The sequence below is a fragment of the Rissa tridactyla genome, chromosome Z (assembly GCF_028500815.1).
Source record: "Rissa tridactyla isolate bRisTri1 chromosome Z, bRisTri1.patW.cur.20221130, whole genome shotgun sequence".
In the NCBI taxonomy this organism is placed as follows: domain Eukaryota; kingdom Metazoa; phylum Chordata; class Aves; order Charadriiformes; family Laridae; genus Rissa; species Rissa tridactyla.
In genome coordinates, this window is record NC_071497.1 from 86074915 (window position 1) to 86096374 (window position 21460).

Consider the following 21460-nt stretch of genomic DNA (forward strand, 5'->3'; position numbering starts at 1 on the left):
TTATATTGCATATATGCAACTGGTAGAGCAGGGCATGTGCAGAGGTCGTAAAAACAGTAATGTAAAAAAGTAAGAATAAAATCACAGTTTCAGACGCCCAAGAGAGAATTTTTGTCACAAAGCTTATGTACGTGGGACAAGGCCAGCTGCGTGGGCCTGAGCTGTAGTAGAGGCTTCCTGGAGTCTAAAAAAACTCCGTTTACGATTTTCACCCAAAATATATAGAGGCAGATTGGGCAAAGAAGAGATTAATTCTTTGTGGCTTATCTTGCCCCAGTTTCCATTCGATAAAACAAATTCTTTAGCCCGTATTTTGTCAATACAGGACTTGTCAACAGTTACGTGTTGCCATCGGAATTAGATCTCTGCAAGAGCAAAAAAAGCCAATTTCTGCCTTCGGACTACAAATGTTTTATAACATTCCCTGTAAATTTTGATAAAAGGAAACATACACAATTTTGAACCAGTGTTTCTCCTTATCTTAGGAAATTTCAGTACGTTTTAGTGTTCAATTGTTTTCTGAAAACATACCTCCCGTGAAATGGGTCACGTAACCTAGATAAATTCATGTATCGCTGTGGAAAACGGTTACATATGGAATACAGGTATGATCGTGTTTTTTATATGACATTACTCTTTTTAAACCATAAACTGGATATTTATAAGTTCAGATTTAATTTTTACTGCCGCGATGAGGCCGTTGGGAGGTCCCTTCTTCCCCATGCCCGGAGCAGGGCCAGTGACCGTACCCACGAAAAGCCTATGGGGAAGATCATCTGAGACAGACATCCACGGCATTTATTTCCGAATCCCAAGGAAAACACTGGTCTGCATTGTTTTGCATCCAGTCCGGAGGCAGGTGGAAGGGTCTCTAAGTGATGCCGGGGGATTTTGCATCTCCTGAAGAAGGGATGAACTCTGGGTGCTTGACCGCACGCTTGCTGGTTTACACCTCGGTGCTCTGCATCTCGCGTGTTAACAGCACACCGCTGCCGTCAAGAGGGTTTGACACGCGGTCCGGTCACGCCTGGAATTCGGCTTTCAGCCGTTCGACCTTTGTCGTGTTGGATCATTGCAGGCGTGTTGCTGTTTGCCCATTTGAAACCTTCCTGCGCTCCCTTTTTCTGCCTATGCCTTCATGCTTGAAAACGGCTGCCGGTCCATCCCCGGCCCGATACCAGCCCCAAAACAGTCGTCTCATATTGTGAAGGCAGAAGGCATCGAGTTTGCCTGGTTTTTTTTTTCCTATTAAAGCTTTTGATGGCTCCGGGCTTTGGGTTCTGAAGCTATTTTGCAAACTCTGAGCGTAGCAGGAGTGAAAGGATGAGCAGTTCAGATCTTTTTCAAAGAGCTGCTTCCTAAACAAATAAGGCAGTGGTCTGTGACTCTCTTCACTAGAGAAAAGAAATAAGAAATATCCCATTTATCAGAATAACCCCTTCTGGGGGGGGGAAAAAAAAAAAAAGCCTTTTAAACTCTTGTCATCTGGCCGTGTTTACCAGGCAGGTGTAGGAACTCTTTCTGAAGGTCCACAAAAAGGAAAGAAGGCAAGGAATGCTTGAAATTTAAAGCAAATGGGTTATTCCTGCACATCGGTTGCGTTTCCTGCGATGCTGACACGTAGTTGAGACAACTACCTCCAGATGGACTTAAAAAGCCTAGGGATAGAAATGGTTCGTGGAGGTGTGTTGGCTTAGAACAGGGCATGGATAATCCATAGGGGTTAAAGCCCTACCTACCCTTGAACGTATAAAACCTTCCAGTGCATCAGAGATTTACCTCCTGTCTCCTAAGTGCTTAAATTTCCGTGTTTATCCAAATATTGAATAATGTTTGTACGTCTTAACGGCAGAACAGAGCCGAAGTACCGTAAATTCCATCTTGACGAACTGTTGGAAGACCGTTTGTTAAGAGTTATTTGCCTTCCCGTCTCTTCGCAGTGAAATTGCTTCTGATTAGACGACTTTTTGAAAGCTACCCTCAATGAGTAAAGCTGGAAGACTCTGCTGCATTGGGATGGTTTTAAAACTTCCAAGTGTTTCTAGCCCAAGAAGCACCCGACATGGACGGTGTAGCCCAGACCTTCCCCTGGTTGCCACCTGGCTGCCTCCGCGTTGCAACCATCCCGAAGAAGTGCCATCTCCGGGTGCCAGTCACCGTATTAGAGCCAGAAATGAAACGGGCAGCTGTTTGCACGCGTATTTTTATAATGAAAATGTCATGTATAATGCCTTGAAAAGTGCTGTTACGTTAATTAAGAAGGTACTTAACTTCAGAGTCGGGCCTGCAGCGTTAGGTTTTTTAAGTCTTTGATATCCTGACTTAAGTTTTCCAGTCTGTTAGACTCACGCTGAGATGTTTCAGTGTGGGCTAAACGTAAAAAAAATAGTAACTTTTAGCAATCTCCCATGGAGATACCCAGTTTCCTAAGCACAATATAGCGCCGGGGTCACAACATAGTCACAGTTGGAATGTCACGGTTTAGAGTGTCATCTTGGTAAACAGAATTACGATATGCCTTCCGTTTATCTCTATTTTGTCTGCTTTTACAGCTAAACATTTTGCAACCTTGCTTTCTTGGTATCGTGTTGTTGTAGCTGTGCAATTACGCTGATTGAAAAGATGATTACGTTGAAGTCTCTTCTGATGATAATCATCTGCCATTTATTTAGGGCCATTCATCACCAAATACTTTGCAAATTGGTAGACAAAGTTACGCACGTGAATCTCTTCGCAATCCACAGAAACACAAGTACCTCTGGAGAGGAATATGGCAGTTGTTTTAACAGTGCAGGAAAGTTAAAATGGGGTTTTTTTGCTTAATCTGCCAAAAGATCTGATGTAGGTGGTGGTTGGTTGATGTAGGAGTTAGCTGGAATAAGCCCTGGGAATTCCGTGCCCTGGACCAAGTTTGCAGTTGTTCTGCGGAATCCCTTCACCAGCCAAAACCCACCTTCAGGTTCTATTTGTCTGACCTAAGGGATGGCAGAGCCAAAAAATAGAGTGCCCCAGGGTCTTACGGCATCGGTGTCGATGTGATGCTCTGGCAGCCTCTCAGATGTGGGAGATCAGCTGAGACCGTGCCACCTGGGAAGGCTCATTTGGCTAAAATGAAAAAAGTAATTAGCTTTGGAGGAATGAGATGGCCACGTTGGGGGTAGTATGCCCATACCAAGCGCAGGCTGTTGGCATGAGCTTGGTCTTTGCCAGAAAAGCGGCTTTTACCTCAAACCACTTCTCCTGGGGACTTCGACTACTCAATCCCGTATCAGTAGAGATGAGGAGAAGCTTGGTAGGACCTTACCAGCCTTTGTGGTTCTCCTTCTGTCAGACATGAGGAAGCAAAGATGCACTTGGCAGGAACATGACCATGCCAACAGGGCTATTTATCCCGAAGCTGATAAATAAGAAAAAATAAAGCCGAGGAAAAGACGAACACCTCAAATTTTGCCATATTAATTTGGAGTGCGGATGTTGCCTCAACAGCCAAAATATTATTGGAATAATAATCGTATCCCTTCTTTTTTCTGTCTTTTATTTTTGGTGTCAGGCTTAGAAAGGACACTTTTGGGGAAAAAAAAAAAAACACAAGCGGTTGTGGAGTTGTATTTCCCCAACTGTGTTCCCACAAGCGGTAAAACAAATGAAAGAAAGCTCGCTTAATTGTGGTGGAAAGCCACCAGGCAGGTGGAGGACGTGCCTGCAATTTTCCGTACAGCACCGTCCCTCTGCCGCAATTCCAGCCTTTTGTGTGCAAAAGCAGCTGTCTGAATTCTTCCCCGTCACCCGTGGAGGGGACACAGACGGATGCTGCCATCGCACCTTAGTTTGTCACTCTAACGAGCACATCTGGAGGAGGGGGGACGGGAAACAACCCAACAGAACAAGGCAAGCTGCTCAAAGGGCTGAAATTCAGCTTGATTCCAAAGCCTGCTTTGATGACAGCTTTTCCCCGGCACATATGGGATGACTTTTCCTGCGCTGTTTAATGGTTTAAACGTTGTCAGGCAGGCGCCGTCTCAAGCAACAAACGTGGCTGTGCTGGTTTACCTGTCACGTCGTGTCTGATGCATTTTTTTTAATGCCAACAGGTCGTCACGGGGATGGTTCCTACTGGCCGGTGGACACCAACCTGATAGACAGGAGCAGTCTGAACGGTAAGTACAGGCTCCCTCCAATCACCCTCCATAATTAACGTGCACTTTTGGTGATAACCTCCTACTTTTCTTCTCTTTATTGCTCTCTCGTTCCTCCCTCTCCTGGCTTGGAGGCCACCCAGCGTGCCCACCGGTCGCACACTTGCTGTTTTACAGGGACGAGTTCTCTCGGCTGTTGAAAATCTCATCCCCGTGCAAAATACCTGCTGTAAACCAGATGGTAGTTTTGACCAAAAATGTTAACCAAAGATAGGGTCAGGACAGCACGTATTCTGTTTTGGCTTTCTTAAAGCTGATCCCCAAACTACCCATCAGGTTTCCAGCTGATGGAGTACTCCCAAAAGTATGTCCCACCTCAAGAGGTGTTGTAGATCTGTCTCAGGCCATGGGAATGCCTCTAACAAAATAACAGCTTCAAAAGAAGTTCAGAAGGCACTTCACGTTATTATATTTCAATTTTAGCTTTCTGCAGAAAATACCATTTTTTTAAAAAATTAATTAATCCTGCCCTAAAATAGGAAGAAATGAGAGGAAACCCTGTGGATTAACAAAAATTAATGGAACCTAATGAGTGCCAGCTGGGGTGTAGATGCACCATCAATAACTTCTTATTGCAGACCCCGTCTCCGTTACCTAATGAAGCATTGTCGTCTCACGTTATTGAATGAAACAACAGACAAGATTCCCATAAATGCGGTCTCAAGCGAGGTTTGAAAGTACAAAATAATTACAAGGCACATAGCTGATTAACTCCCGCTGATTATTTTCCTCAGCCAAGACCAGGAGGGAATACAAAATTCTGCTACCTTTTCTGCCCTGCTTTGCCGCAGCCAACACACCACTGTTGTGTGGTTTAGGCTTTCCTCCTCCTCTTCGTGGTAATTCATCATAATTGTAGGAAAACTGACTTTTGAGAAATAAAGAGAGCTTCCAGGGACGGCGAGAAAGGGTAGGGAGTGAAAACTTTCCGTTTTTCGTGATCACCGCTGTATTTTGTGGTACATTCCCTCAATGCCTTTTACTCAGCGTGGAAATGAAAAAGAAACCAAACCCCAAAATCTTTGGGATTTCTGTACTAGACCGTTGTCATTCCGAAAGGACGGGACTCGTAGCTGCTTGTCTTGTTCAGCTGCCTGGAAAGAAGCTATGAGAAAAGGGCAAATTATTTAAATAGCGTAATTAGTTAAGTAAAGAAAGGATATGAGGGCAGAGAATCAAGGCAGACTATTACAATTAAATTACATCTATGGCCAACTAAAACTATTATTTGGAAAGATTTCTCCTTTTTACTTAGATTTTTCCTTTTTACTTTTGCATCCAGTTGTAGGAAAGGCAAAATGAGATGCCAGACAAGTATTGATTAGTTTATACATGGGAGGTGGTGGGGACGATGTGAGAACTCTTTACGTTTTGTTGTGAAATCTCGGTTATGCCATAGCACAGCTCTTCCCTTCGCATCCCATTGCTCCGAAGAGTTAGTTTTTCTCCAGGCTTAAGCGGAAAGATATTTTGGGGGTTGTGATTTTATGAGATGCCTGTAAGATTGCCTGAGCAGCTAGAGCAGAAGGATTGCGCGCTGGTGGCTGTAACGTATGGCCCAGTGCTGCGTTGGGCATTATCCAACAAGGTAATAAAAATATAACGTGCTATTCCCAATGGAACGGGGGGAAAAAAAAAAGTCAGAAGCAAGGGACTGGGACTTGAAGTCAGCTTGACCGGGACTTGACAGGAGAAATGATGCTATTTTCAGTCCCTGTCTTGCTGCTGCAAGTCTCGAGAAAGACTATACGGGCCCTAAAGAGAAAATCCGTAGTCTCTGTATTTCCATTTTCAGCTGATAATAGCAAAAACGAGCCCAGAGTTATTGACTCCCAACATCGGGTTGTTAACACCCAGAGAGTGCAGAGTCGTTACCGCTTAAATATTTTGCTGTGCCGCTGACGTGCAGCGAGACATACATTTCAGCTCTTTATGGCACCCTCTGTCTGCTTTTTTTGGAGGAATTCATGCCACCTTGATGTGGTTTATTTTATGGGTGACTGCTAAAAAGGGAGGGGAGCGAATCCAGCCCTGACCAGCCCCTCGTTGTCTGTCTCCTTTCAGAGCCTCCCATCGGGCAGATGCACCCTCCCCACGGCAGCGTCACGCCCCAGAAGAACAGCAACCTCCTTGTCATCATCGTCGTCACCGTGGGCGTCATCACCGTGGTGGTGGTGGCGGTGGTGGCCGTCATCTGCACCAGGCGCTCCTCGGCTCAGCAGAGGAAGTACGTTCTGGAATCGTGGGGTGGGAGGAAAAAGCAGTGATTTTCAGCCTCAAAAACGAGCAATATAACGGTCGTAGTGGAGAAATGTGGGGTCTGGGACTGAAAGGCATTTTGGGGCTCAATCTTTTGGTTTTGGAGGTGTCACTCATTGCCGGTGAGTGGAGAACGTCCCCAGTCCCCCAGGCTGCAGGGTAAACCGTGGAGAATAAGTACCCCTGGCATGGTGAGCCTCGAAAAAATAAGCCTGCCGTGCACAGCTCGCTGTTGTTTATATTCCCAAGTATAATTCACACACGGGAAAGAATCAATTCCATCGATTTAGTGGAGAAAAAAAAAAAAAAGTCTTTTCTGTGCCTGGTGATGCTGTTGGACTTTCTGACTTTGCACAGTTGAGAAACACAGGGTCCTGCTCACTTGCTAACCCTGGGGAGGGCGTTATCTTCTCCAGACAGTCCGCCTCCAAAAGTCTTCCGGTAAAAAGCATCAACAGCTCTTTCTCCAGGTAATTCTCGTCTACTCGAAAAAAAACCAACCCACGCAGTCTATAGAAAATTACGAGGAGAAAAATCTTCAGGCATCTTCTGAAATGCTATAAAAGGGCAGTAGCGTAAAGCACAAAGGTTTTTTCAGTCTTTCTGAGAAGTTCTTCACCCTGAGGGTGGTGAGACGCTGGAACAGGTTGCCCAGAGAGGTGGTGGAAGCCCCATCCCTGGAAGTTTTTAAGGCCAGGCTGGATGGGGCTCTGAGCAACCTGATCCAGTGGGAGGTGTCCCTGCCCAGGGCAGGGGGTTGGAACTAGATGGTCTTTAAGGTCCCTTCCAACCCGAACCATTCTGTGATTCTGTGTGGAGATGATGGGTTTGAAACAGAGACGGGTTTGATGCACTTAATGCATTGACAATTACTAGACTATTTATTATTTTACTATTAACTCATTGCATTATTATACTGTTAGGAGTACGAGGACATGAGAAAGTGAAGTTTAATCATAGTTTGCCCACACTAACGAGAAATTTTTGTTAGTGCAAAGCATAAACATAAAAGAAAAGTGCATAAAAGAGCAAGACATTATTACAGTGATTTGCACTAATGCTTAAGAAGGGGTGGGACGATGAGAGCAGGGATGGTCAGGGGACCGAAGAGCTCCCAAATTTGCTGAGATCAGCTTTGGGCTGGTGGGGCACGAGCAGATGTGGAGTGTTTTGCCAGGGGAGGCGCTTTCTCTACAGATGGGTATTTGAGGGTAGATTTTTTTCAAAAAGAAAGCTCTCATTTAGGCAGAAAAATAAGGGCCCGTGCTTTCAGGAGCGCTGGGGTAGTTGAATGATGAACTGATTTGAAAATCTGCTTCTATTGTGAGTCCTACCACCTGAAAATCAGGCCATCGTGTGAAGGCAATGGAAATTCTTCTGTTGAATAGAGTCCAGTGAATCGTGGCTAAATCTCTCTTGAGTTTCTAGCAGGGAAAGGCGATTTACAAGGGAGAGAAACAAACACATTCATCTGTCCACAATTAGGTGTCTAAAACTTAAATATCCCAAGTTTGAATTAATCAGCCTCGACTTCCTCTCTAGCCCCTGGGGAGGAACAGGAACGTTCAAAGAATTGTTCATCTTATCCTAAGGCATGGGAAGATTTACCGTCTGAAGATGCTTATTGGTCTCCAGTGATGAAAAAAATGTGAAGCTGGTGGATTTGGATTCGCTGTTTTAAGTTCTAAATGTCTCTACTATGGGTGGGTGAATCTCACCCAAGTTGCCCCAAACGAACCGTTTCCCCACTGAAAGTGGGGAAAAAATAGGGCAATGAAAACTAAACGACGGATCTTAAATTTAGCACAGCAGGAAAGATCCTAAATTTCCTCAAAACAAGAGGTTGGTGGTGGGAATGATTTTGTTTCTGACCTGCCTGGAGAGATGCACGCTGTGACACAGAGAGTTTAGATTCAGGCTTTTATTGGCAGCTGGTTCTTGGTTTAAAATCCAGGGATGAACTGCTGAACAGAAGGACTGCAGTAAGGGTAAAGGCCAAGTCTCGTTGGATAATGCATGTGTCCTTCCCCGGAGCAAAAACTTGCAGGTGATGGAATAATCTCCTGTAAGCCTTCAGAGGCGGAAAGTCATATTTCTTAAGTTAATTAAAACTTGGCTGAACAAAGCACAATAAAGCATATTATATAGAACAACCTGGTACTGACCCAGGTGGCTTAGTAGGTATTTTCTGTCTGAGCCATCTAGGGAAGAATGAAATATCGGCCATACAAAGCCTGTGACAATGGGACGCCAGTAAAAAAAACAGGGGAGAAAAATGTGAGTAAAAGATTCAGGTGCAATAACTTACCCAGTTGTGCATGAGGGGAACGTATGGCTCCTGCAGCAATTGAGATTCATGCCCTCACCGTAATTACATCTTCCTGAGCACGAGCTGCTCGCTGCCCTGCGCTGGCGGTGTCCTCTGGTGTGGTGCCGCGGAGGATGGACGATGGGGCCACCCGGCAGCTCCGTCCTTCAGCGCAGGGTCAGTTCAGAGTTAAGCTTGGAGAAGATGAAACCCAGTTGAATCTTAAAGTAAGGGAAAATACCACTTTGTGCAGCGTACACCTCAACTGCAGGACCTGCTTCTGCCAGGAATTCTTTTAAGGTTTCAGGGTATTACAAAAATTTGTAACGTGGCAGAATGATCAGCCTATGGACTGGTAACACGAGGTGATGACTACCGCAGGGGAAAAGGTTGGGGTGGACAGCTGGTCTGAGCTGTAGGTAAATAATGCGTATTTATGCACTGAATGTGCATATGAATCACAGAATCCTAGAATGGTTTGGGTTGGAAGGGAGCTCAAAGACCATCTGGTTCCAACCCGAGGGGCAGGGACACCTCCCACTAGACCAGGTTGCTCAAAGCGTGGTCTTGAACAAGTTGCCCAACCGATGGGTGTGCTGGGCGGAGGAGTGGTGCGAAAATGGACTACAAAAAATAAGCTGAAACTAAGTTTAAGTCCTGTTAGAAGTAATAGGAGTGTGTCAGCACACATTTGTGAAGGCTCTGGTGAGCCAAAAGCATAATCGTTGAGTCTTAGAATGGTTGAGTTGGAAGGGACCTTAAAGACCATGTAGTTCCAACCCCCTGCCCTGGGGGGTTTGGGATCTACCTTTCGCTAGACTGAGTATCAGTCTATCCCAAACTAACGAGGAATGAGTTGGCAGCTGCTAAAGAGCCTATGAAGGTCATTGCTGTGTTCCTTGGAGATGCTCCTGGGGTCTTCCATGCTGGTGTAGCTCGTTAGTGGTGGCCTCTGCCCCATCTCTTGCACGGTGGTGGGAGGCTGGAGCTCACCACAGGGAAGAGGACCATGAGGTGGTAGGAGAGACAGGCACTGGTTTCAGCTTTTCAGCGTGGCTGGCGGGGAATAGAGAGGCCAAAGTGAAATAATTTTTCATCTGTAAACATCGGGAGAGATTTTCTGAAGAAAGAATTGGTTTATATTCTTCTTTTTTTTTTTTTGTACGGGATCTCTGTACCAGTTGAATTTCCTTTAATACAGCCCAAAAGGCAAAGTGCACGTTTTTGCCAGGTTAGGAGTAAAGAGCAAAGAATAGAAAATATTAACTCATGCATCAGAAGGCTAATTAAGGTGAAGTATTTATTGTTGACTGTCTTCAAAGGGCTTTCTGAAGAGCAGTGCGGGAGGCTCAGGGTTCGAGCGGGAGGTGGCTACGGCTTACAGGGACCGTTGCTTCTGTGTCCTGCCTCCAAAACTGCTCCATGAGAAAAAGCGTCGCACCAGGACGAGGTTACCTATGCTTCTTTTTATGAGCAAAATCCCATTTTGCCCAAGAAAACGCTTTATTTCTGAGCTCTTCAGATAGAGACGCCTTCAGCTGTTGTTAAAAAAAAATAAACTAGGCTGAGTTGTTGTAACCTTAAGTGTTTTCTCTGGGGTATTGTAACTGTAAAATGAAGGCAATGAGGAGCGATCTCACTCCGGAGTATTTGAGAAATTATCCGATGTAGGATGTGTAATGGCTGGAGCCACTGCCCGGGCTGGGAACTCGAGAAACAAGACAACAAGAAAGGGTTTTCCTCTCCAGAGAGTTTATTTATTTTGAAAGTACAGCTTAAGTTCTGCTGTCGTTATTCAAGATTGCATGCCCATAATATATATTTTAAGGGCAGAGCTGAACTCTGGTTTTATATCCATCCTTAGGAAAAAAAAAAACCCAAAATACCATTACGGTATGCAAGCTGGATGCGTTCCGTGTTGTAAAATAATCGAACAACAACAGAAACGCCACCGTCTGAGATCAGTTTTTCAATTCCAAACTCCTTCCCTTCCCAGTCCCTGGGTCCGCTTGTAAATTGGGTAATGGACTACATTTGAATCCCGCTGTAAATCTTGACGGGAATTTCCAAAGCATCGGTTTCCATTGCTGCAGCGGAGGTTTGAAACTGATGGCGTAGCTTTTATGATTAACTTCTGTAGATAGAATGTGCTTTTCTAGTGCACGGAAGATCCCGCTTTCCCCCCGAAATTAAAGGTAGATGCATTTTCAGGAGCCGAACCGCAACTTTAGCATCGCATGAACAAAACATTCCAGGGGAGGATTTATTTTCATTTGTTATTGATGACCTTTTCGTGTGCACTCCTGGCTCTGATTCCATTTGCTACTCCCAGGCTGTCAGGGCATCAATAATTTGGGAGAAAAAAACCAATGCAAACCAGGCGAGATCATTGCATGTATTTTTTTAAATGATATCATTGCTGGAGCGGTTTTGTAGTTACGGTTGGAATGACACATTCATTATAGCCCCCTATTTACAGCTGTGTATAAAATTACTTTGGGGCTAAAATTTCTCTTGCCTGGCTCGGGCCCAGGGGAATGAATTATTTTCAATTGAAAGTGACAAAAAAAAGATGCTGTATCCCGAAGTGAAGAAAGTCATTCCTTGTTTAGAATCAAAATTATGGCCTTTTTGGGAACGAGACAGAAAGAACAACTTTACTTTTTAACTTCGTACATTAAGGTTGAATGAAAGGGCTCATAATTATTCTTGTGGGTGTTAATCAGGATGGCAGTAGGGTCTGTGCAAGAAGGTATTAAAGGACTGTCTTTATTCCATAGGGGCAAAGTGCAGTGCCTTTGCCCTGTTCTTTGAAATACCGTCATTTTCAATAGTTAAGGTTTGGCAATTAGAAAATAATGGGCTAAAAGTAGGAAATAATTATGACCAGAGCCCAACAGTCGTATTTATTAGGCGCTATAAAATAAATCTCTGAACGACCCCAGCCTCGCCTCTGCCGCTCGCTTTCCAGATGACTTTTTAAAATTAATATTTTGACCCTCAAAGAGCTTTTTGGGGTATCGACCAGTCGAAGGACCTAAAACAATTTCTTCCTGCAAGGGTGGCAGTTTGAGGCCCGGGATATTTCTGCCGGAATGAAATGTCGTGGCCATCAGCTCCGGGGGGTGAGACGGGGCTGTGCCCTGGGTGACATTTTCAATTACAGGATGTGTTTGTTCCTTCTCTTGAAAGCAAAAAGGTTGGTGACGTGCGTAACCGTAACACGCGTCTCTCGCTTTCTAGACCAGACGGAGAAAATTTAGCAGAGAACAGGAATCGATTCCGACCATTGGAGTTTCTTAAAGTTTCAAATTTCCTCAAGGTTGTTTTTTTTTTTTCTGGGAAAACAACGCCATGCCACCTTCCGCGGTACTGCCTGGAGGGCGGCTCTCTGAGCACACCTCCGCCAGTGCTACCCGCGGTGCGAGTCCTGGGGATGCCAGAGAGAGGTTTTCCATTGCTTTCCATGGATTCAGGGGAAAGAACCTTCCCTTCAGGAGATGCACCGCTGTGTTTTGGGGTGGGCGTATGACGCGGGTAATGAGTAGCCGAGAGCACTTAGAGCCCCTGGAAATCAAGGGTTTCTTATGTTTGTTACCTAAAAGTGCACATGAATTTGAAGACATTCTCCTGCACCTTTTGTGTATCGCAAGTATTTCTGCTTTTCCGCTTGGGACATTGTAATATTCCTTTCCTTTCACAAAGTATTTTGAGATGTACAAAGGAAAAATCAAGGGGTAAAGAGTACTTTTGGATTATTGAGCAAAACAGTAAGCCAGGAGCACTCCTTTTTCAGAGTTATTTAAATTGGTAGGTTCCTGATAAGACTTTCCCTTCAGCTGTAAATCAGCCGTTGTGCTCCATATTTAAGGAGCCTGTCTTTTCTTTAGAATAGAAAACCGCACATATTTTGTTACAAATAGCCTGCGTAGTGGAGGGGAGACGGAAATCTGAGAGCAGCAGAGCAGGGCCATCCCCTCGTGGCTCCCCGCTGACGTGAGAGACATCGTTAATACCAATGCCTAAAGAGAGGAGAGTTAATGTTGCTCTGGGAGATGCTACTCTGGATTTCTGGGCTTTTCCGTACTAAAAATACTGCTTTGGTGGGTAAAGAAATACATTGCGTGCAGCACGCGGTTATGGAAGGTATAAGATGCGCGTAACTCGGCAGAAGTGGGCTCAGCAGTTTTCCTTCGCTGTTTGTAGATGCAGACATTCCACAAGCACTGCTCTTCCCAACATGAAACTGGTCACTTCCCTTCTCTTCCAGGAAGAGCGGTTTTCCCCGGTTTCTACATTAATTGGTGCAAAAAATGACTCACCCTGCTGAGCCCCGGGTCCCTCCCCTGAACCAAACTCCATGAAGCATAGGGTCACACCAAGATAACCACCGTCCTTTGGAGGACACAACCAAGGGGTTCCTTAGAGAGACATCAATGAGGAGATACCACCTCTTGGTCTTATAAAGGGGAAAAACCTTCTTAGGTGACAGTTCTGATCTTTCTTTGCTGCAGGAAACGTGCAACCCACAGCACTGGCAAAAGGAAGGGCAGCCAGAAGGACCTGAGACCCCCGGATCTGTGGATACACCACGAAGAGATGGAAATGAAGAACATCGAGAAGCCAACGGGCTCGGACCCCGCGGGAAGGGACTCCCCCATGCAGAGCTGCCAGGACATCACCCCCGTCAGCCACAGCCAGTCGGAAACGCAGCTGGGCAGCAAGAGCACCCCACAGCCCGGTGAGGGGCTCCCAGGGCAGGAGAGACACAAACTGGCTGGGTTTCACCTGGAGATTTTGCGACATTAGAGCCGTAGAGTCATAGAATGGTTTGGGTTGAAAGGGACCTTTAGAGGTCATCTAGTCCAGCCCCCCGGGGCTTTTTTCTCCATGACCAGCATATACATTTTCTTTAAATTAATTTGATACTGGTGGTTAGTGACCTTAGCCCAGCACAAGGAGTCTCTAACTGAGACCAGATCCAGGAGGAGATTGGAAGAGTTGACAGCTCTGCCGTGGGTGCTGGGAGAGATGTTCCTTGGAGACGTGTTTTGCGGTGGTTCCACGCTAAAGGAAAACCCATCATTTTTCATTTTTACGCCATTCTAATTTTTTAAGTTCAGGAATTCAACTGTCAGTCAAATGTTATTAGATTTGCGCGCCGTGCTAAGGAAGAGAGGGAAAAGGGAGCATGGAGAAGTAAGTGGGGAAAAAAACAAATGGAGGAGAGGGAGAACATGATTAGGAAGAAGGTCAGCAGCATCACCAGGAGCAGAATTTGGGCCAGGGAGGCTGAGAAAACTTAGGAGGAGAGAAATTCTGTAAGAAAAATGCAGTTTCAGTGATGTTTCCTCCTCCTTTTTTTAACCTTAGCGCACGCAGCCCATCACAGGTTGCACTTTAGCTGATAACATTTTTTTCCACCGGAACAGTAGAAAGTCTTGGGAGAGGCAGGTGGCGCGTACAGGGAGCGACAGGGGGCAAAACACAGCACAGAATTGGAGAACATAAACATTTTTGTCTTGGGAACGGAGTGAAATAATTCCAGAATGTCGGTTGGGGCTGTAAATAATGAAGGTGACTTTTTCAGATGCTTCTGATGTTTTTATCTCTTTTCTGTTCTTGCAAGGAAAAAAAAAAACCAAAACCCCAAAAATGTTAAAAAGGAGCAGTTTTCAAATTTCTAAATGGATCTCATTTTCTTTTTCTGACTTTGTGTTTTGGGCCGATAGTTTGCTATTCAGGAAGATAATGGTGTGATGTTTCCTATTGTTTTTAAGACAAAGATCCTCATTATATTAAGACACTGGGAAAATGTAGCCAGAAGATTCCCTCTGCCTAAAGAGCTGCGGCTGACGATCAGAAGAGCCCAGAAGGATCAATAGGAGAGCTCCATCGATTGCTTGTCGGCTTGCAATCGAGTGCGTGGAAGTCATCCCAGCATATGAGCAAGTTAATGACAAAGGCTGGGCTGGATGGTTTATGTGTAAACGCCTTGGGCCGTAAATAAATGCCTTTATGTTTCTTCCCGTTCGGTCCTACGCAGTTCAGTAATACTGGCCCTGGCTTTTCACTAGCAATTAGGGCTTTGAATGGCCATCGACAGAAGGCTTGGCGTTTCAGTCCTGCAATTCAGCCAGAGTGGTTCGAAAAATACGTAGTCTTTCTATGCAAATCGGGTTTTTTTTCTTTTTGTAAGGAATATGTATTTACTTGGGTACGTCAGAGACGAATAGTCTGAGTGGGTATGAAGCTTACCTGTATGACAGGATTAAACTGATTTCATCCACGGTTTATTAAAACAGCGAAAGTAACATAAATGCAAGGTTCATGTGAGACAAGGTATGAAGAGAGGAATATTGCTTTCATTTCCTTGCAAATTACTGAACATCCCGTTTCAACCAGGCTTTCTTTCTGACAAGTGTATTCTCTGGAATCTTTGAATACTTCAAATCTCCTATGCAAATGTGACTAAATCAGAGCATCTGCATTGAAATACATAAACAGGGAGTCTGATTTCTGTAGCTGCTGAGACAGTTTTGGGTTGGATTGGGCATCAGGCAGCCTGTCTCAGCTCTCTGATCTCGGGAGATGGGCTAGTTGCGATCCAGGACCAAATAACGGGAAGACCCAGGCACATCCTGAACTTGCCATGGGTGCTGTGGGAAAAACAAGCTGCGCGGGCTGGAAGAGCCGCCGTGAATTACCGGGTCCGTAATCTGGGCAATCAGGACACAAGACTTGGTGGCATCTCACAAGGAAGGTCATTTTCGTCCTTCAGATGTATTTCAAAGAGCAGTTCTTGGCTGCCGGGTTTTGTAGGTACCCAAATTTACGCAGCCTTCCTCTGGTCTTAATATTTTAATTTTTAAATGAGTTTATAATAGGGAAGTTACAAGAAAAACTTCACATTGTAATGAAGTGGATGGGGATTTTTCAGGATAGTTTCCGAGACAAAGAAAAAGCGGACGTGTTCTCTTGATTCTCTTACCCAAAAAAAACCCGCAAACAATAATTTTATTCAGAAAAGGCAGCCAAAATAGTCTGTGCAGCTCTTTGCAGGTGGTGATATTTAATGATGGGTTAGAATAACTGAATTCTAAAATAAACCCATTGATCTTCCTGCTAGATATAAGGTGACGAGAAACATTCATTTCCAGCATTTCCCACTAAGCCGTTGTGGTGGTTTTCTCTAGGTCCCGAGACAGAAGATGTTGGAAGCAGCATGTCCACGTTGGAGCGCTCGCTCGCCGCCCGCCGAGCCACCCGGGCCAAGCTCATGATCCCCATGGATTCGCAACCAAACAACCCTCGTGAGTACCGGGACCTTCCCCCGGCCCCCAAAGGCCGGGCTCACGCATCTGAAGATCTCCTACGATCTTTCAGATGTCGGCTGGTTAGGCCTCGCTCAGGTTAAACAGCGTTAGCCGTGTTGTTGTCGTCGTCTCGAAAAGACGTGAAAGGCCTGGAAGCTTGCCAGGGCTTCACAATGCAGCAGTGGAAAAGCTATGGAGCGAACTCGGAAATCCTGCTTCTGCGAGAGTCAGCCCGGGCTAAGCCTAAAGAGTTGGCATTTCTATTTTTAGCGGGTGGATAGTGATGGATAAATCCCTCTGTCTCCTTACACTAAAACTTTATTTAAAGGGGTAAGAGTTCAAGCTGCCAGAGCAGAAGGCTTTGCAATACACAGATGTAAATTTCAATGTTATTGTTATTATCAATAATTATAATCAGCTGGACATTGTTGCAGTTTCTGGTATATTTGTATATTTTCTTTTGTCTACAGTAGTTGGCCACGCCACCGTGTGCTTTTTTAATACGGAGCGGCTCTTACGAAGCCAAATAAACGAAGAGAGAAGATATTTTTACCGGGTGTTAAATTTTAGTGACTACAGAGCGGTTGTCATTGAACAAATGTCATAGGTGAAGTCAATCTTTTTCAAAGCAGCAAGGTACACGAGAAAGACAGGAAGGCAGGAGAGCATTAGATAGCTTCTCCCACCCTCCAGAACTGATGAAAATTTCAGAAGTGACCTTTTTTTCACATCTGAGCGAAGGAAAGGGGTAAGCGAGAGAGGGTTTGGCCCTGATCAAGTTCCCGGTCAAGGATGAGGCTTTGGGTCTCCACCTTTCCTCCGAGCAGCCTTGTGATCAATCTCTTGGTAGCTCTCAGCTTTTAGCTAGAAGTTCTACCTTTGACCTCGCAAAAATAGATGCGAACGGAAATCTATCGGAATCGGTACGTCTGTGTAAATCGCCTTGAGTTAAAAATGAACATGCACTGACAGAAATCCATTTCATCGCAAAATTTCTTCCTAGCTCTGCCGTTTCAATATAAGTGACTATTTGTGGGTTTGTGGAAGGGGGACATCACAAATGATATATTAAAAAAAAAAAAAAAATAGAAGGAACTGAATGAAGGAAAGGAGAGGGAATAACCTACCGTGGCTTTGTTCAGGAAATGACTTCATAGGAGCTGAGGGAGAGGTTGAACTCCAGTTCTCCACGCCTTGGGCTGGACATATCGCCCCATTTCAGCCTTTACCCTCTTTATCATCTGGAAGAAAGACCGCTGGGATGAGGCGGAGAAAGCCCTTGACTCCACCTGGGAAATATTCCCATCTTATAACCGCACTAGTCTCATAATCGGGCAATTTGTCCTTTTTTGGGGGTGGGATTTCTCCAGAGTTGGCCTGGGTTGAAGGAGGGCAAAGTCCAAGAAAATGGATAGACTTTGAATGGTGGAAGCAAAATCAGAACCAAATCAATCGTCATTACCATGGGAAAATAGCAGTGTTAGTTAAATAAAAGTCAAGACAACGTTCTCATACAGCTTACAGATAAAAGTGCTCTTAAACATATTTATTTTTTTCAGTCAAATGATGCATTTTGACAAGCGATGTCCCCTTTTCTGTGTATTTATATTTGCAACAGTATAAATCTAATCTGCGGCGACAGCATGCTGTGATTGTTTGCAAATAATTAAACTCTGATTTATAAAAGTCTTACTTGTGCATTTGGGCAGGCTGAGTTAACGCTGCGTATGTTTATTTCCCCAGAAAAGACAGTTGAGGCTTTGTCAGATCAGACGCTTTAATTAATTTCTGAAAGAAATTGTCAGCAGCGAGCGATTAAATAAACTGAAGAAGCAACGTCGTAATTCTGAAGTAAAACCCACAGACTGTTAATTGTGAAATACCGAATCGGGAGGTATTCGCGTTCATCTCGATAATCAGTATTTGCAGTCTTTGAGAACAAATACACCCCGTAATGCGCCGTTGCTTGCTGAAGTGGAAGGAGCGTAAACCAGATGAATTTGATAAGGTTTTAGCGATGCTACTGAAACACAGGCAGTCGCAAATACCCAGGCCGCTGTGTCGAAAAGAGTATTTACAGAGAAAAACAATTGAGAAAGGCCTTGCAAGGTATCGCGTTCAAGCGTTGTGCCCGTAATTCTCCTGCTTTGCGTTTGTAATCCTCACTGGTGGAAGAGGAAAACAAAACGCTGCCGGAGTAAATGAGTTTGGAGCGAGATTTCCGCTGTGTTTGGCGGGGAGCTTTTTTTCCTCTTCACGCCCCCTCCCTAAAATTGCAGAAAATCACACCGGTTCTTTTTTGTTTTGTTTTTTTTTTTTCTGGGGAAATACGAACGTGTCGACTCAAGTCGCTTTGGCAGCCTCTGGGGTGCTGGAATACCATTCGAAATGTCCTACATTGTCATTTCTATAAGCTGTTCTTGGGTGCTGCTTCTTTTAACAGGATACAGTACATTTTAAATGTAGAGCGGTGTTCAGGGAGCTCCATGATTTGGTCAGGGAATTTCTGTTTTCAGTGTCTCAGTCTATCAATATTAAGTGCAAATTCCATAGCTGACAGGCCCTGACAGAACAGATTTGTTGTCATATCTGCTTGAAATTGCGAAGATTTATTGAAAATGTTTGATGTTACCTTTTCTCCAGCTTCTCTACAATAGAGCGCTGCAATGAATAGTAATCCTGTCTTATTTTAAAAATGAAAAGTGCTGGGAGCCTAGACCCTAAAAAGAAATGAAGGAATGGACTTTGAAAACCAAGTTGTTCTTTAATAGGATTCAATAAAGAGCGATATTTTTCACTGTAGCAGCAACGTTATAAATATTGTCAATAAAAATGTCTTACACAGACAAAACGAAAGGCCTGAAGAATAGAAATTCTCTTCGAAGAGTAGGTGAATTGAACCCCAGACAACTCTGAAGCTCAATTTACCCAGGTCAGCATTTCTTCATGAGTTTTCTTCATCTCCGCGCTTCTCCGTTACCTCTGGAAGCACGGCGTTGTCTCACTGACAGCCGTCTGCTTAAAAAAACCAAACCTTCGTAAAGCCTTGGCACCGCCGCAGCTTCTTGTGTGACCTTGGGCAGGTGGCCCAGTTCGCCGCTCTGTGTAACAGACGTAGCAGGAGCTAGAAGGAATTGTCGTGACCATCTTAAAGTTTACAGCGTTGCTTCCAGTTCGTGTGTGAAAGGTGCTAGATAAGCCAAACCTTATCATCAAGGAGCCAAAAATCCCTGCGTATTGTTTAGCTGGGCAAAACTTTCGTGAGAGCTTCCAAGTTTTTCCTAAAAGCGACAAAGGAACTCATGATTTGAATAGCTTGATTATCACCCGCTCTTCAAGCGTTGACTTGAAAATAAAGGAGATAAGCCCCGGGAAAGCCTGAATTTAGCACACCGTGATCCTGGTTCTCAAATCGAAGTGTCCCTTAAATTCAACTCCAGAACTCAACTTCGACTTCAGACTTTTAGCTACTGGTTTGCTGGCACCTCTCACCCCTGTTCCTTACGGGCTTGGACATTCCTGAGTGCGGAACGATGCCCAGACACCCTCAGCTGGTGGGTAAACCCAGGGGTCCTGTGCCTCCGGGGGCATCCGAGGGTGACAGGGACATCGGTGTGAAGCTGGCAGACCTGATGGAAGAGTTGCAGGAGCCCAACAACTGAAATGAGCCCTTAAATTGCCTGATCCGTCCCTTCTCTCTTACTTGCCAAGGGATGCAAAGCCCCCCCCGAAATGGGGCTGAATAGCTGGAACATAGGCAAAAAGGTGGTTAGTTTTACAGATTGCAGACTGCAGTTATCCAGTGTATACCAGAGAGGCTTATTTCTATGTACAGAGGTGGCTTCCGTGGGCAGAGGCATCTTTTACACCGAGCATTTGGGTGCTTTGCTTTGGCGACGTGGTTGTTTCTGGTTCCCGACAGACCCTCTGAGGACTTGGTTTTTTTCCTTGAATTTTCCAAAAGCACTCATTTAATCTCTCTCTCCTTCTTTCCTTTCAGCTGTGGTCAGTGCCATTCCGGTGCCAACGCTAGAAAGTGCCCAGTACCCCGGGATCCTGCCGTCCCCCACCTGCGGATACCCCCACCCGCAGTTCACCCTCCGGCCGGTGCCGTTCCCGACCCTCTCCGTGGACAGGACCTTTGGAGCAGCAAGAAGTCAGTACTTTTCTTCTGCTATTTGCTATGACAGTGCTTGGAAATGCGTTGTTACCTGTCATCGGGATGTGTAAGCTCTAGCCAATTCGAATCACGCCGTCGTGATTTTTGGGAGCCAGGATAAGTCCAGTCTGGTACCAGCAACTGGCCACGGGCTGCCTCCAGTTGCAATTTCCAATCTGTACTGCACACCTTAAAAGTTAAAAGTCATTGCATTTCTACTCCAATCCTGTCTTTTCTGCAGGTCTGTCACTCGTTTCACTGTACTTTAATTCCCTTTGCTTTATTCATGAGGATATTCCCCGAAAAACGCCGGCTTCAAGAGCTCATCTTCATCCCGAGGCAGGATCTAGCATCATCGTTCATTAAAATCATCCATGGTAGCACTTACCCGACCTCTCCACACAGTGTCTTCCCAGGCTCAGCTGCCCTCGCTGCGAGAAGTATTTTCTTTAATGTATCTAACTTGCTGAAATTTAAGCCAATTGTTTCTTGATTCGATGATAGCGGGAATAGAGAACAGTTTCTTTTCTTCCTTTTGCACGTCCTTTTACACATGTGAATGCCGCTCTGCCGTCTCGCATCACCCGTCTGTCCTCTCGAGTGAGCTCTGTATTCAGATTTGCTCCTCTGCAGGAATAGATTTGTGCGTTGTGGGTTCCCGTAACTGTTTTTCACCTTACCGTGATCACCCCCGGCCTCACCTTCCCAACTTGGAAGCCTCTGCCGCACCCGCAGCCATCTGTTCTTTCTTCAAGCCTAACGAGCGTGCTCTGGCATATTAATTAGAGTTGGAGGGCTCGTATTTTCTTACAGTTCTCTCTTCGCTCTACCGCATAGCGAGTCTGAATTATTGACAGATTAATGTCAATCTGTTACACCTATTTTTTTCCCATCGCCGAGAGTCCGTGCTGCTGGTCCGCCGGGAACTGATCTCGAAATGGCTGATTTTTTTTCCTCCTGTTTGGTTGCTGCTTTCAGTCAGTTCAGACAGGTCTGTGGGGACCGGGGATTGAAATCCAGTGGTGGGATTGTAGGGAAAAGGTGGGTTCGGGTGTCCTAGTCCTCACCCTAATGTTCAGTCATCGCCCTGACGTCTTCAGTGTGGTTGCTGAGGTCCTTTCAAAGGTAGATGGCCGTTTTCCTTGGAGGGCCTCGCTGAAATAATTGGGTTTTGATCTGCTGCTTAAATTAATACCAAACCCCACCACAAATGCAATGCACG

General features: G+C 45.1%; 1 protein-coding gene across 1 annotated transcript in view; it reads left to right on the plus strand.

The window, feature by feature from the left end:
• LOC128902487 (netrin receptor DCC-like) overlaps window positions 1-21460 on the plus strand; it is a 592493-nt gene that overhangs the window by 547373 nt on the left and 23660 nt on the right. Inside the window, exons 22-26 of the mRNA XM_054185611.1 lie at window positions 4092-4157; window positions 6261-6423; window positions 13278-13504; window positions 15960-16076; window positions 20080-20235. Of these exons, the coding sequence (XP_054041586.1) occupies window positions 4092-4157; window positions 6261-6423; window positions 13278-13504; window positions 15960-16076; window positions 20080-20235 (729 nt within the window). The remainder of the gene's footprint in view (window positions 1-4091; window positions 4158-6260; window positions 6424-13277; window positions 13505-15959; window positions 16077-20079; window positions 20236-21460) is intronic.